This window comes from Tasmannia lanceolata, unplaced genomic scaffold (genome assembly GCF_043159265.1).
Source record: "Tasmannia lanceolata isolate RefF3 unplaced genomic scaffold, GAP_Taslan_0.1 ptg000019l, whole genome shotgun sequence".
NCBI lineage: Eukaryota > Viridiplantae > Streptophyta > Magnoliopsida > Canellales > Winteraceae > Tasmannia > Tasmannia lanceolata.
The window spans coordinates 14426617-14443302 of record NW_027518696.1 but is presented as its reverse complement, the minus strand read 5'-3'; the positions used below and the strand labels follow the sequence as shown (position 1 = coordinate 14443302).

The 16686-nt window shown below is 37.8% G+C and overlaps 1 protein-coding gene across 2 annotated transcripts; it reads right to left on the bottom strand.

Moving 5' to 3' along the window:
* Positions 1-2521: 2521 nt before the first annotated feature.
* On the bottom strand, positions 2522-15924 carry LOC143852937 (10 kDa chaperonin, mitochondrial-like). 2 transcript variants are annotated; one of them, XM_077362602.1, is made up of 3 exons: positions 15743-15924; positions 13800-13939; positions 2522-2798 (listed from the first exon to the last, which is right to left on the bottom strand). In XM_077362602.1, the coding sequence occupies exons 1-3, from the start codon at positions 15845-15847 to the stop codon at positions 2750-2752; spliced, it is 294 nt and encodes a 97-aa protein (XP_077218717.1). In that variant the 5' UTR covers positions 15848-15924; the 3' UTR covers positions 2522-2749. The 2 variants fall into 2 exon arrangements, with proteins under 2 accessions (XP_077218717.1, XP_077218718.1); XM_077362603.1 differs by lacking the exon at positions 2522-2798 and having other exon boundaries at positions 13796-13939.
* Between the last annotated feature and the right edge of the window lie 762 nt (positions 15925-16686).

Sequence of the window (16686 nt, the reverse complement as noted above, 5' to 3'; positions counted from 1 at the left end):
GGCCAAACAATGCATCTCGTGGGAAGTATTAGTTAAGCTACTTTTTGAATTGCAGGGAATTTGAAGAAGAGCATGGAGAGGGAAAATATTTCTAAAATTGACCGTAATCAATTCTTCACTTTAGGTACCTTCGATTCATGATACCATCCCTCTAAATTAACCATCAGAAATGTTTTACTTGTTGACCAAACATCGCCTGTGTGCATCCCAATCTCACTCAATCTCTTTTCATTGCTGGTTTTAGAGAAAAGAAGACTAAATCCCTTGTTATGACAAGTGCAAGAGCGCAAGGATGTGAGCACGAATCCCCACGAAATGCAAATTACAATCTGGAAATGGTGAAATGGGGGCCAATTTCATCAATTTCTTTATTTTACATAAGGAATCCAGTTTTGAAAGTGTTTTCCTTAATTATAAATGTCTTAACATGCAAAGCTAAATTTAGGGGAACGATACCCACACCTTTTTTAGGGAAATGTTATCAGCACAACCATGTTTTGATATTTGCAAAAACATATCATTTATTATTTAAAGAGCTGGTTCAATTACTAAAACATGGTTGTGTTGATAACAGTACCCCTTTTCTTTTTAATATTGCCTGGTGACAATATCTCGGGCGTGGAGTCGTAACTGCTTTTAAATCCAAAACTTGGTAGTGCAAAGGTAAAGATCAGAGTCATTATTAAAAGATGGGAGTGCAGATATCATGATTTATTAGTTTATTCTCATGATAAGAACATACAATTTTGATAGTATCACAAGAAATTATGGAGGAAGCAACTAAAATTGATTTATTTTATTTTTTCTTCCGATGACATAGGGTAACCCACGCCAATTTTTAAGGCAGGACTATTCCCTACGGATGCGCGCAATCACTCTTAAACCACACGCATCGGGTAAGCATGGGGAATTTGAATTCGCATCGATGGGGAGCATACCCAAGACTTTTTAAGCCAAAGAGCCACACCCGTACGGGTTAAAAAACTGATTTATTATCAAAATTAGCACGGAGAGACAGGAGCATCAAACATCTTGCAAATTTTGGGTTCTACAGAAATGACCAAAACACAACTATTTTGGTGGTAAATTTTCAAAGTAAAACCAAGCGTCCTGATCAAACCTATGTCACAAATATCTTTGATATTTTCAAAACATAGTAATTTTATCGCGATAATTTTGATAAAACGACAAAATCCTAAAATAATCCTGAGAATTTAAAAAAGGGAAACAACATCAGCGCAACCATGTTTTAGTAACTGCACGATCCTAGAGCTTTTTGGTAACTGTCATAACCTTTCAACAGTTTTCTAAATATTAAAAGAGGACATACATCACAGCATATAACAAAACATGGTAGTGCTGATATTTCCATTTACCATGATAATATCACAATATTCTTTTTATTTATTTAAATATTTTATTTTTATCATTTTTAAAAGTCTTCCCACAATTCAACTTATTGAACTTTCACTTGGTTTAACGGAATACACTGACATACAATGACAGCCCAGAAACCACCAGGCTAAATATTCCATTTTACACTTTGAAATTCTTGCCTGCCCTTTTGTTAAATTCTAGTGCAGTTCATGTATCAAATGGTTACGATTGTCCAAAGTGGCTTTTGGGCTACGGTATCTCCTACTGTCGGGAAACACTTTGCAAGTGAATCTCATAGTAATTATCATGTTTGTGAGAAAATAAGATGATTTGAGTAAGCAAAATTGAATCAACAACAAAATTAATAAATTACGGATCGAAGAAAAACGCAACCTTAACTAAGGCTGGCAACGGGTACGGGGCGGGGCTGGATGTTGCATTCCCCGTCCCTTCCGGAAGGACCATTCCCCGTCCCCCATCCCCGCTTCGGGGATGGCAGGGAATCCCAATCTCCGCTCCGCGGGGAATACCTAATCCCCATCCCCGCCCCGCACAAAAATCCTCACCTCAAAAAAACTTTTAACACCCAAAAAAAGAAAAAGACAAGCTGTATTTGTGCACTCATCAAAATATGGTAGTGCCAATATCACTAGCATAAAAAAAAAGTTACTGTTAACTTAAAAAGCACTAAAACAATACTAAAATAAGAGGATATTGATAATGGCTTGCATGGGGGGGGGGGGTGGGGGGGTGTGTGGCATCTCCATCCCCGCCCCGCCCCGCCCCTGCTTCGGGGAAATTTTTTAAGGCCCCGTTCCCGCCCCGCTTCAAATCGGGGAATCCCCGGTTTCACGGGTGAAATTGCCAGCCCTAACCTTAACCATCCCAAAAAGACCATATCGGGCCATGTTTGGCCGCCATGAAAGTTTTTTTCCATGGAACATTAATTTATCAACTGGTCAGAGACTAACATGTTACTAATTGCACAAATACAGCTTGTGTTTTATAAACAGCTGTCAAGGGTTATTATAGTTCCAGAAAAGCTTTCGAAAGTTAATTATAAAAGAAAAGACAAGCTGAGTTTGTGCAATTATTAAAACATGGTAGCACCAATATCATTTGCCTGCCTTTACTGTCCATGAGATTTTCTCCAATAATGGCATACCATTATGGTGATTTCATCTACGAGTTCAAGGGAAGATAATAAGAAACAAATTTAGTTGCAATAAACAGAAACTATAGCGTAACTGTAGCTGTATGCATAGAAACTACATATACTCCATGCCACCCAAAATTGCATCAATGGGAAAACCAGAAGAAACTTACGCATTTTATTGTTTAAACCTGGTAGGAGGCGGGGAGGTCCGACTCATCAATCATGCAGCGTTCCCAGTATATCATCATCTCTATAAAGATGATACCTGAAACAGTTTGTGGCAGTCATTAGTTTTTAGATCTTAAACATTAAAAAAGAAAGACAAAACTTGTAAAGTCATTAAGCATATCATTAAGCATAAAGCATGAACTTCAATGGGCAAGAATTGATAAGTAAAATTTTCAGTTTGTAGTTTCTATGTAAGGTACCACCAGAACAGTCTTATCATTTGTTCCTTTTTTCTTGAATGATGACCAATTTTATTACAAAAAACAAAAATCATGGAGGCGGTCAGACCAAGAGAAAAAGGCAAAAGAAAACAGAAACAAAGCAATATCAAGACCAAATAGAAATCATGGAGGAAGAAAATGAAACAGCTCCAAATGTGCCCTCTCTCTACTCCAATTACGAGCCACCAGCCTATCGGCGCATCAGTATTAGCCTATTTCTCATGGCTTCGCACTCGATCCTGAATTTTATCAAAGACATTTACGAAACACTATGGAAAAGGCATTTTATTAGGAAATTGAGCCTCCTAGTTACATAGGTGGACCTAACTAGGAGTTTGTCTTCATCATTTGCTCCTTTTCATCCAAACCCCTAGTTAGGTTCACCTACGTAACTAGGAGCATCCATTTGCTAAAGAAATGCCTTCTCCAATACCGATTTTAGAAACATAATCAAGCACAGGTATCAAGAAAAAACGGAAACCTTTATTTATCATTTTTCTTGTATATTAGAATTATGTGCATACTATCTGATAAAGATATAGTTTCGACTTTCAATTTCTAGTAATCCAGATATCCGTTTGCATACCTTACATTTTTCTTCATCAATTGAAATTTATATAGGCTACATATACTGGCACTACCATATTTTACTAATTGCACATACTCAAGCTTGTTTTTTTTTTCTTTTTTAGTTGGCTTCTGAGAGGTTTTTGAGAATTGCTATAACCATTGACAGCTATTAATAAAAAGACAAGTTGAGTTTATGCAATTATCAAAACATGGTAGTGCAAATATCAGTTGCCTTTATATAATGATGTAAATCAAACTCAAGTATCGGTAGCATTGTCCATGCCATGGTTTTAAATTTCGGTTTTGGTACCGGTTTCGGACCCCACCGAAATCGAAATTTCGACCTTTGGTCGAAATTTCGGCCGAAATCCGGCGAAACCAGAAAAACGATATTTTATTGGGCATAAATATTAATTTAATTGTAAAAAAAACAGTTTTTTGCGTGAAATTTCGATGGAAAACGAAATTTCAACTGAAATTCTGAAATTTCGAACAAAATAGAATACCGTTCTGGTATTATTGATTTCGGTGTCGGTCTCCACCGAAATCTGAAATTTCGGTTGAAATTTAAAACCATGGTACATGCTAAGGTTTGAAAGAGGGTCTGGTGCAGGCCTGGGTATGGGGTTTTTCTTCCAAGGACGTTCATGGTGGGATGGGATAAAGTCCCTACCCCAAGCTCCCCTTGGGGGAGCAAAATGATCTGTCAAGGAGGCCTATTTGCCACGGAAGATGATGGAAGAAGGGAGAAACTCTGTTGTCAACCAAATGGATATATGATGAGAAAATGTTTTACGAAGGTAGCTATCATGCCTTGTTAAAGGCAAAACTTGGAGAGACAAAGAAGGCGTCAGATGTGGGCTATGATGAATAATGAAATGGTTTTAACCAGTAGAGCATTTCTCTAGAAAGTTCATCAGGTGATGAAGGAGGGCTTGCAAAAAAACCTGAAGAAGTAGATATCACAAATTTGGAGGTCGGTAATGGGAATTCGCATTGAACTTCCATGACGAGCACACTTCCTATTGATGATTTGAGTTCTAAGACTCTTGCAAGGTATAATTAACACTCCTATCTTGTTTTTGTGGCAGTGGTGTTCAGTGTAAATAGCCTCTTTCCACTTTATATGGTGCAGTTCCTATGGCCCTAAAATACGTAAATGTGACAGAGCTCCCTCTACACTACTTGTTTCCTTCGGTTTTCATAGGGTAGCAACTTGATTTAAAAGATTGGTAAAAATTGACAACATGATATCGAGGATTTGGAGAGTACAATATGTTCATATCTCTTGAGGAATCTATTTCCGGATTTATTTGTGGTGTTGTGAGGGGGAGGACAGGGTCCTCTGTCTGGATGCTTTTTTTAGAAGGAATTTTTTATACAGTCAGTCTGTGGCCAGGCTTTTTGAAATTTTAGAGGGATACTGCATAAAGAGGGATGGTTCAGATAAGGGTATGTGTAGGAAGTTCTTCTAGGGAGTTTTCCGTCATATCATTTTATCATTTCCTTGTGTCTTGCCCTGTTGTCTCCAGTATTGCTAGGGCCTGGACTACCCAAGCCCCAGGGAGTGTACTTTTGCCTAGGCAACTATCCTCAACTAGATTCAAACGGTGGACTTCTTGCGAAAGTGGATTACAATTATAATAGATCATTGTGCTCTATTGTTAGAGGATGAGGAATCAGTGAATCATTTGTTTATTCATTGTAAGCTAGCTCGGGAAATTTGGAATGGCATCTTGGGAGGATTTGGTATGTCCTAAGCGATTCCTAAGACCCTCATTGATTTATTGAACTGCTAGCAGCTGGCTCCTTGGAAAGAAAGGTAAAATCTTATGGAATGTTTCCTTCCTTGCAGTAATGTGGGTTTTCTGGAAAGAGAGGAATGCAAGGGTTTTTAAGGGGTACGCTAAGAGCGTCTCTTTCATATTCCTCAAGGCGATTGCATTAACAATAGCATGGGTAAAGATCTTTCCTAGCTTTAAATTTGTGCCAGCCTTCAATCTATGGAATTGTTGGAGGGAGATTTGCTTCAGTTCGGAAATGAGACCCTTGATCGTGCATGAATGGGAGCCTCCGGCCCAAGGTTTTCTAAAGCTAAACGTTGATGGCTCTAGTTTGGGAGATCCAGGACCGGCAGGGATAGGGGAGCTCTAAAAGAGGGAGGAATAGTGAAGTAGGCGTTTTTAGGCCACGTTGGAATGGGCGACTCCAACGAGGTGGAGGTGCGAGCGGTCCACCATGGGATTAAACTGGTGGCAGGTGAAGATTTGGATAAAGTGGTGGTTGAAGGGGATTCGCTCAATGTGATCCGATGGTTGAGTGGTGCCCAATCTATGATTTGCTCAATTCTTTGATCTAGAAGGGGATTTTCTCAATGTGATCTGATGGTTGAGTGGTCCCCAATCTATGATCTGCTCAATTCTTTGATGAGATCAAAAAAATAGTGGGCGATTCGAGAGTATCTTTGTAAGAAGATCGGCGGATGGGGTTGCAGATGGACTAGCTAGGGATGGGGTTTATTTGGAGTCTTTGGAGCAGTTTGACTTCCTTCCGCCTTGAGTCATTTCCTCTCTTCGCTTGCCTTTATTGTGCCTTTATTGTATTTTACAGTTGTGTTTTTGTTTGCTTCCTTTTCCTTTCATTGTATTTGACCATATACCAACCATTAAAAAAAAAACAGTATGTTCATCACTCAATTGAAAGAGAAGGATAAAGTTCTGCCTCAAATGCTCAAGGTAATTCATACAAAATGCCAATGGGGTGAAAAGGTTTCAGGTTTCGATTTCATTATGTGTTTCAGTTGTGATGGAAATGGAAACATGTCGGATTCATAAGAAAATTTTGATAGAAATCTTGTAAAATTACAAAAAACGCATGGAAACATGTAAATGAAGGGCATTTAAGATGAAACTTCAAGAAGTACTAGAATAAGCATAGAATAATCCATACACACTCAAAAACCATCACATACATACAAAAAAACCACCTATAATGGTTTAACAACATAGAACACCTTGACATGCACTATCACGCAAGTTTTGATAATTCAATACACATAACATTTCACATGCCATTCATATAAATATTTATGCAAAATGAATGCACCACATTTCACATGCAATTCATATAAATATTATGTAACACGTGCCGGTATAGTATACCACTAATAGACTCATATTTTGGTTTCATTACACTTTTTTTTTGCGTTTTGGTGGGGATGAAAACAGAAATATTTCGGTCGTTTTATGTCGGTTTCGATGGAAATTTGAAACTATGTAGGTGGACACATGGCATCACCCAAAAAATACAAGGTTGATCTGAATGAATTATTCTACAACGGCAGGGATGGACGAGCGCTAAAAGGAAGGTAACTTTATATTTGAAGACTTGCAGCAGTGGTGATCTCCATCTCCTCTAAAGCTATTGAAGCATCTGTGGTTGCTTCATTGAGAACCACAGGGCGAGAAGAGTTCATGGGTTTGGATTCCCAATCAGAGAAGGAACTTCACTCACATGGGTAATGCAAAGAAGGGCTATAAAAATAACTTCCAATCACAAACCAACTAAAACAATCACCACCCTGCAGGAACTTCACAAAAAAAAAAACTCAAAGCAGCAGCCAAACGAGAAAAGAATGCAATAATAGTAGATGAACTGAAGAGGGAAAAGTAGCGAGAGAAATATTTTGAGTTACGAAATCTCAGCAACTTGAACAGGAAAACCAAACTGAAAGGCCCATAAATAAGGAGAATAAATGAAACAAATTTTGTGGAGTGGCCACCCCCTCATTTATAGAAAAGCTCTTACAGTCCTAATTGATCATCAAAATTTCACCTAACAACTGTCCCAATACAACCCTTCAGTTAAAAACTAAAGCAGCTGAATTAAACTCAAAACCACAGTCCTAAATCAACAACAACTTCCAAAATCATGCCCCATTCCAGATAAGCTTCCATCATTGTTAAAACTCCTCTTTTGCTAGAGTTAAAGTAGTTTCAGAGGTATTGAAGACTTCACAGTTGAATTGAATAAGGACTCTTTAAAACCCTGATTAAAGTCCTTCCAAAATCTTGATATAATTACTCAATATTCTCCCCTTTGAAGAAAAAAAGTTTGCCCTTTAATTTCATCCCCATCTAATGTGGTTGGGTCCACCTGTTAAAATTCCACGCTAACATCAGCAATTCTGGTCCATTTTGGCTCAAAATCCTCAAGTCCTACCCTCTTTCTTCCTTTGTACATAAATTTTTAATATCCTTGGAGCCTTTGTTTGCACATTTGCAACATTTTCCCTGGGTAAAGAACTCATTCCCAAGTTGTCAATTTCGAACTCAACAAATAATTGAACATCATTGTACCTCAGTTCTTCAGTCACACATGTAATATCTTTAGGAGGTCTTCCCTTCCATTGAACACGGTACTGATACGAGACGGTGTAACCTTCTTGTTGAGCATGTGAAAGATCTTCTATTCTGGCCGTGAGACACAACTCACATTTTTCTTGGAGATAGTGAGATACAACTCACATTTTTTTCTCCTCTTTCTTTCTCCACTATGACTCTCTTCTTCTCTTCTTCTTTTCTTCCCAAACGTGTGGCAAAGATAAACTGAAAGTTTTGATCAACAAGGATATAATGTTGTATACAAATGTACAAGAACCTAAAGATCCAAATTGCAATATGGATGGAAGGGGGAAGGCGGACAAACTAGATTGTATGAAGAATCTAACTAAGACCACTACTCTTAATGAAGATCCCCAAAAGATTATGGTGACGCTGATTACAAACTACCTTCAACAAGCCATTGAGTATAAGAACGTTTGTCGTGAGGATCACAATGTATAAGATGCCAGATACATGGATGATGCAAATTATTCCATTTGGTCCTTACATAAATTTCTAAAAAATGTTAAACAAACCATGGAGCTCAAAATAATGGGTTCTACTTAATATTTATTCAACTGGAAGAATTCTCGCAATATTTTAGAAGAAATGGAGAATGCATCAAAACAAACTTTTTTTTTGAGAAGGACGCATCAAAACAAACTTGATGATGAGTTTCTTCCACATGTTTGCGTGCGTGTGGCATAGTTGCCAGACCGGGAAGTGAGTGCAAAAAGTGATGCGGGGAGTGAGGGGCTTTATAAAGAGAAAATGCAGGAAGCAAGCAACTCTATAGAAACTAAAGAGAAAATATGTGAGAAGCACCACTGAAAGTCAACATGAAACATGTAATAAGCCTCCTTGGAAGCGAACAAGAAGTACATAGAAAGAGTATGATTGTAGTAGGTTGGGGAGGAAAGGTTAATATAAGTAAGAATTCAATTACCAAACAAGACTTTGTGACTAATTAAAACTACAACTTTTAGGAATTTATAATTTCACATGTTTTATTATTATTTTTTTTGAAATGGCACAATATAATAGATTAGAACGGAACCGAGATGGTCCAATTACAAAGAAGCAAATAAAAATAGAGGAAACAAATAGAAAAACAATATATCTCAAGGCGGAAGATCGTCAAACCACTCCAAGTACTGCCTATTCACACCAGACTTTGCCAAAGCATCTGCTTCTTCATTAGCTCTTCTTCGGATATGGAGAAAGGAGATCAATGAATTAGCCACCCAGTCAACAATTTCATCAAAAAAACTAAGAAATCTCCAAGGAGGAGGAGCTAGACCTGCAAGCCATCTAACAACATTTGAGGAGTCCCCTTCCATTATCACCTTATCAAGCAAAGTTCTTTCCACATGAAGAATACCGTAGTAAGCTGCTTTCACTTCAGCCTCCGAAGAATCAGATATTCCATTTGGACCAGAAAAGGCCCATTTCACCGCACCATCATGATCTCTCAACAGCCCTCCAAAACCTGAGGCACCAGGGTTCCCAAAGGATGCCCCATCCACATTTAACTTACAGAATCCCTCAGGAGGCTGAGCCCATTTTTGAACAACCTTGGACCTACACACCCCTTCCTTACAGATTGTTTCCCACCTCTCCCATAAATCATAGGCTGACACGAATCTAAACAATGAGGTACTCTTAGCCCATTGAATAGAAAGAGCAATGATTTTCTGGAAAATGGAGAAAGCAGAACTGGCTTTTCCTTCGAATACTCTTCCATTTCTTTCCTTCCAAACTGACCACCAAAGAGCTAGAAGGCAAATTTTCCATAATGTCTTTCCTTTCTTCTTCCAAGGAACAAAGTCCCAGCTTTCCAATTGAAGGGGAATCGACTGAGGAAAGACCCAATTAATGCCAAACCTTGCCAAAATTAAACCCCATATTTGCCTTACTATTTTACAATGGAGGAACAAATGGTCTATAGATTCACCGTCCTCTAAGCAGAGAGGGCAATGATCAATAAGGAAGAGACCTCTTTTCCTCAAGAACTCGATAGTTTGAATTCGCCCACTGCAAACAGACCAGCCAAAGAAGGTCACTCTGGGGGGGCACTGAAAGGACCATACCTTAGCCACCCAAGAATCTTCCCCCTCCGGAGCCAGCTTAGAGTAAGCCGATTTGACAGAGAAAAAACCGGAAGAGTTCCACATCCAAATCCTTTTGTCCTCACCTGACTTCTTTATATAGCACTTCTCAATGATCTCAAACAATGCAAAGAGAGCCTCTAATTCTCTGTCAAAAAAGCTTCTTCTAAATTTCGGGCACCAAACCACTTTGTTATCCACCCTTTCAAAGCACTCACCCACCATAGCATCCTTATCCGCAGCAACCCTCATCAACTCCGGGAAAAGGATCTCCAAAGCTTCATTTGCACACCAGACATCTCTCCAAAATTTGATACGATTACCAGAATATACTTTAAATCGGCAACCCTTTCTAAACTCGGATCTTAGTTTCAAAATATCCCTCCAAATAGTCAGGCCTTTTCTTTCATAGATATCATCCGATTCCCAAGTGCCACATGTTTTATTAATATATATTTAAATTTAAGTCTTTGGAAAAAGATCCACATAATTTTCATTTGGAACTTAAAAAATGAGTTTGCAAGTTTTAAATGCACTCTTTTTTTTTAAATACGCTCCCTCAACATTATCAAAAGGAGAAAATACTCTTTTAGGAAGGCAATCACCTAAAAAGGAAGCATACTCTTAGTTAAGAGAAAGTGCACAGGAAGTGTCTGGGAAGCGTGATTCGCCTAAATTTAGGAAGCGAGAAGAACTTAGCTTCCGAAGCGAGTTTCTGGGGAAGCGAGCTTCCCATCAAACTAGGAAGTTTCCGTTAGGAATTTGATGGAGGGGAATATCATGTCAACCATGCGCAAAGGCCACGGTTCAAAGGAGGAGGAGAAATATAATTTTTTATTCTCATAATGGTATTATATTAGGCATTTTCAAGGGCCTCTTAGGAGTCATAATTGAGTTCCATTAGGCTGTTTTATTGTTAGGTGGTTAGAACATAGTTTTTTAAAGTTACGAACACGCTTGAAATTTTCATAAACTGCCATTTTGGTTTCAAAAATCCTTTAATGTACAAAATGTTACATACAAGAAAGGGTATGAAAATTAACTTCATATTTGTAATTGGAGTTTCCAAGTATTGTTACATCTAGGACTGAGTACATGTAGGGTTTAAAAGAATTGTGAGGCTAACATGTATAGTTTTTTATCCTATGATATTTTTTTTAGTATTTGCTGAAAGTTTATAAACTCATTGCTTTGAAGCCATCGTTTAGTTACAGTGTTCCCAATCCCATTTCTACCTTGAAATCTCCTAATTTGCTATCTGGTTCAACTATTTTCAGTTATTTTCCTAATCTCCGCACACATCTAAAGCTCCTTGTTATCCTCTTACATCGCTCTTCTTTGCTTTGATCATATGGCCATCCAAGCCTACAACTTCCAGAGTCGTCAAACTCCTTGTTTTTAGATGCAGCGACATACTATAAATATACTTAAAACTCAACTCAACTAAGCCTTTGTCCCAAACTAGTTGGGTCGGCTAATGAATCCTTTAGAAAATTTTCATGAAGAAGGTGAAAGGATCTACCCCGCTCAAATTGACTAAGACTAATCCTGACACTAGTTGGGTTCGTCTACATGGATCATTTTCTTCCATATCCAAGGTCATGTTCTATGTTATGTTCCTAGCCCTCAAGTCTTTCCTCACTGTTTCTACCCAGTTGTTTTTCGTCTTCCCCTACCTCTTTTTACCCCATCAATTTGGCACGAGTCACTTCTTCTCACTGAAGCATCCAAAGGCCTACATTGGATAATGCCCAAACCATCTTAAGCGGTGCTCTCTTATCTTCTCCTCCGTTGGTGCCACCCCCACCTTTTTATGGATGTCTTCATTTTTAATTCGATCTAACCTTGTGTGGCCGCACATCCATCTAAACATTCGCATTTCCGCCACACTCATCTTATGCACATGCTGCTTCTTGGTGGCTCAACATTCCGAACCATACAGCATGGCTGGCGTCAAAGTTGTCTTATAAAACTTTCGCTTCAACTTGGTAGGTATTTTACAGTCGCACGAAACTCCTGAAGCATGCTTCCACTTCAACCAACCTGCTCTTATTCTGTGGTTAACATCATCTTCAATCTCTCCTTCCTTATGTAGGATTGAACCAAGATAGCGAAAGATATCCCTCTTAGAGTCGTAGGTACCTCCTGTCCAGTCATATTTACTACATCCTCGCCCCGCCTCCTTACATTACTAAAGTTGCACTCCATATACTCTGTCTTAGTCCTGCTCTGTCTAAAACCTTTGGATTCCAAAGTAGTTCCCCATAACTCTAACTTAGCATTAACTCCTGCTTTGGTTTCATCAATTAATATTATGTCATCTGCAAATAACATACACCACACCACCTCGTCTTGAATACCCTCTGTAAGTTCATCCATAACTAGAGTAAAAAGATAAGGCCTTAGAGCTGATCCTTGGTGCAGTCCTATTGTAATTGGAAACTCATTAGACATGCCAGCTATAGTTCTGACACTAGTTGTTGCTCCATCGTACATATCCTTAATCATATCAACATATTTAGTAGGCACTTTTTTTCCTTTCCCTACCCACCACATAACACTCCTGGGAACCCTCTCATACACTTTCTCCAAATCAAGCTTCGTGGGGATTCCTTCAAAATAAAGTTCTAAAGGAATCTTGATAATGAAGTACAAAAGAAAAGGAAAGTGAAAATCTAAGATGTTGAAAAGATGAAAAACAAAGATAAACCAAGAAATGGATAATCCAAAAGAGATGGCAGATAAGGTTTTGTTAGCTATTGAGGAATTATAAGCATTAAAATGAGCAGTTTCTTCTTATCAAAGGAAAAAAATAGAATTGTTAACAACTCTAGGAATCAGAAAGTCAGTTCTCCTCCAAGTGCCGATCCACTAAGGACGGTCTTACCTAAGCAATACACCCTTCCCAAGGAAGCCACTTTTGACAACTATGATATCTCCAAGGGGCAAGTGAGAGGAGCACAATCGAGAGTTTAACACCATTTGTCGTCATGTTTGTCATCAAAGAAAAAAGGTGCCCCAACAAATGCCATGGAAGCCTCACATCACTTGCTATATCCAGTGGTTGTAGAACTTAGCAGTGCCTATGGATGTGCCTACGGATGATTTATCCTGGAAAAAACATAGTTTAATGACTTTACAATCTATCTACTCATTGTTGTGAGACAATCATGGATTTAAATTTCGACCGAAATCCGAAATTTCGGATTTTGTTCAAGACCGAAACCAAAATGTACCAAAACCGAAATTCTGGAAATTTTAGAAATTTATAAAATGCTTATTTTTTATTTTTTTACCGAATTTCGGCCAAAATTTCAGCCCAAAAAAAGCTGAAATTTCGAATCTTTGTACCGAATTTCGGCCCAAATTTTGGTTTCGGTTGAGTCCGAAACTGAAATTTAAAACCATGGAGACAATGAAGCTCCAACATATGAGTGCCATAAAAAGTAAACCGAAAGAGTCAACCATCGTGGAGCAAATCAAAATTATGACTATTGTGAGGCAACTTGTCAAGAAACAAAAATTTTCCAACACAAGGAGCAATAGAAAAAGATTTGATGGGCAAAAACCTATATCAGTTAGCAGATTGCAAGCCTTACGTACAAGTAGCAATAAATATTCAATTAATGCAACAAACATATTAGACAAGGAGGAATCTACATCAGACAGAAGATTGCAATCTTCATGGATAAGCCTCCAAGTCCAACACCAAACATTTGTTCAAGATCTTATGAAGAAGAAGAAAAGGAATACTTACTCTTTATCACCCAACTTCACTTCAGTCCCTCCATATTCAGGCAAAAGAACAGAGTCACCTTCTTTAAAAGCAACAGGAATAAGATTCCCACCTTTATCACGAGCACCAGGACCCACCGCAACAACTTTTCCAGAGTTTAACTGAATCAAGCACAGGAAAAAAAACCAAACGAATCACGTTAAACAATAAATGAAACATTTTACGGATTCATTTCAAGCAGTGTTTAAAATGGCTGATGCGGCGCAAAACACGGCCTAAGAAAAATCATTGTTGACTCGGCCCGAATGCGTGGAACGCAGAACATTTTATTGACTCTGTAGGGCAAAACGCAGAACACAGTGGCAAAACGTGGAATGCAGCCAAGGGAAAAGGAGTCAACTCATGGGAGTCCACGATGACGCAAAGGATTTTTAAAACTATGATTTCAAGAACATATAAATCAATCAGTAAAAATATTAAAATACCAAATCAGAACTTTTTCTCATAACCGAACCAAACAAAAAATTGATTAGTCTGCGCAATGGAAATCGTAAGCTCATGAAAGTGCACAAGAGAAACAGTCAACTTCTACTTCCTCAAGAGATGTGTTTGTTCAACCCTGGAAACAAACAGAGTCAATAGAAAGAGCCTCAGCTTATGGCTCTCTTGATCAGGCTGACGTATTTTGAGGAGGCGACTCCCAAAGAAAGGGAGCCAATAACTATTCTCGGAGTCAAGTAAATAAAAAAACTTCTGCAAGCTCATGAAAGTGCCCAAGAAAAACATTCAACTTTTACTTTCTCATGAAAGTGCCCAACTTCGGCTTCTGGCTCTCTTGATCGGGCCAGCGTATTTCGAGGAGGTAACTCCCAGAGCATGGGAGCCAATCACTATTCTCAAAGGGAGCCAAATAAATAAATAAATAACTTCACCAAACACGAGAATCATGAAATCAAAAAAAAAAAAGTAATAAACTTTCCACAAGAATCATAGACATATGATCTCAAAAAGCCAAATTCAAGAATCATACAAAGGCATGTTTGAATCAAGATCAAAGAAGAAAAATAAAAAGGTAGGAGTGGTGTAAAATATTTAAACATTGAGCTTCTTTTTACAAAAGCCACCACATAGACCAACAGACATCTCTTCTCTCCATCCAAACCTGTTTCCAGGACTCAAAATACCAAAGACAGGAAAAAAAACAGAGACTGTTTTTGAGTTCCAAAGCATAACCCACAACTCCCTCATCTTAAATGCATACACAGATGAAAACCTAATCTATAATTTCTTCAAATTTAATTCAAATCTTTAATTTTCTAACATATTTCTAAAAAATAAATCGTTAACTTTCCAACTTTAACTAGATACACATATTCTAACTAATATTGGAAAAGATTAAGATAAGAATAACTCTTATATCGATCTCTAGAATTCAACCCACTTCCCCATATGTTTGAATCATTGCAGGGAACATGATTGCTTCTGGTTCTTCTAAGAATCACTCTAGATACAAGATCCAGTGTAAACACCACACTGACTACTGTACTAAATCACAAATTTACCAAAAAAAAAAAAAAAAAGGAAGCAACCAAAAAGATAAAAATAAAAAAGAAGGGCTCTCAACAATAAATCTCCAGAACCCATTCATCCATTAAATCCATAAAAAATGCAAAAGTTATTACAGACCCAGACTAATTTTTTAAACAAAAAAAAAAAAAAAACACCCAGAAGCAAAACCATGATAAAGAATATGTACATATAACAAAATCAATCAAAATGAAAGAAGAAGCCCCTTCTTTAAGGAGGAGCTCTGATTATAAAACATTCCACCACACAATTACATTGCAACCCATATGAAAGATTCATATCAAAACAATACTCAGAACAGAAAACTATGACTAATAGAGATTTGGCTAAGCTAAAGCTATTACTCTATTTGAGAAAATTGAAATTAGGTAACGAACCTTATTGGTTTTCTCAGGGAGCAAGATTCCCGCATTGGTTTTCGATGGTGGAACGATCTTCTCGACCAAAACCCTGTTCAGTGCAGGAATCAAACGCTTTGCCATGAGGGAAAATGAAAAAAGGACTTGGCAAAACCCTAATCTTGTATGTCCCAAATGTTTTGTCCTAAGGCCTGATGGGTAGGGTTTAAGAGAGGGGTATATGAGTGGTAAATTACAGGAATACCCTTGGGCTTGAAATATCTTTCCACCTTGAGTTCCATTTCATTTCTATCACTTTTCAGGCCTGTTTGGTTAGCGAGAGAGATTTTTGGAGCTTTTATATGGCGTAAGCCCTTTTAGTCCAGAATTTTCCAGAAGTACAATACGGTTTACACCACAAGAAGATCCAAATCGTCAATTTGATGGGCCACAACATGAATAGGTTGTGTCCCAAAAATCATTTCCATAGGATGATCACAACCCTCCGATCTATAGAGAATATTTCCATAGGATCATTTTGGTTGGCGACATTGTGAAAAGTAAGAACTTGGGTTGGGTTTTACCTTACCCGCATCAACCTGACCTGAAAATAACATAGGCCGGGTTTACAAATCATAGGTAATTCGTAGGGTCAGGTTTTAGATTGAAAAAACCAACTCAATCTTGCGTAGGGTCGGGTTTAAAGAAAAAAACCCAACCCGACTCATATAGGTGTAATATGACTTTCTTAAATATCTCTTGAATAACATAGCAAATTATTTTCAAATATATTTTTGTATAAATTGGTTTCATTGCGGTGATCATGTTTTAGCTATGAAAATATATTTTCGTTCTTAAATTTTATTCACTTGATGACATAAATTTAGAGATTTTTGGTGTGAAGATTTGTTTTTTTTTTTTTTCTAACAATCTTTAAAATTAGTCATTATCCTACGCTAAAAAATAAAAACCCGACCCGACCC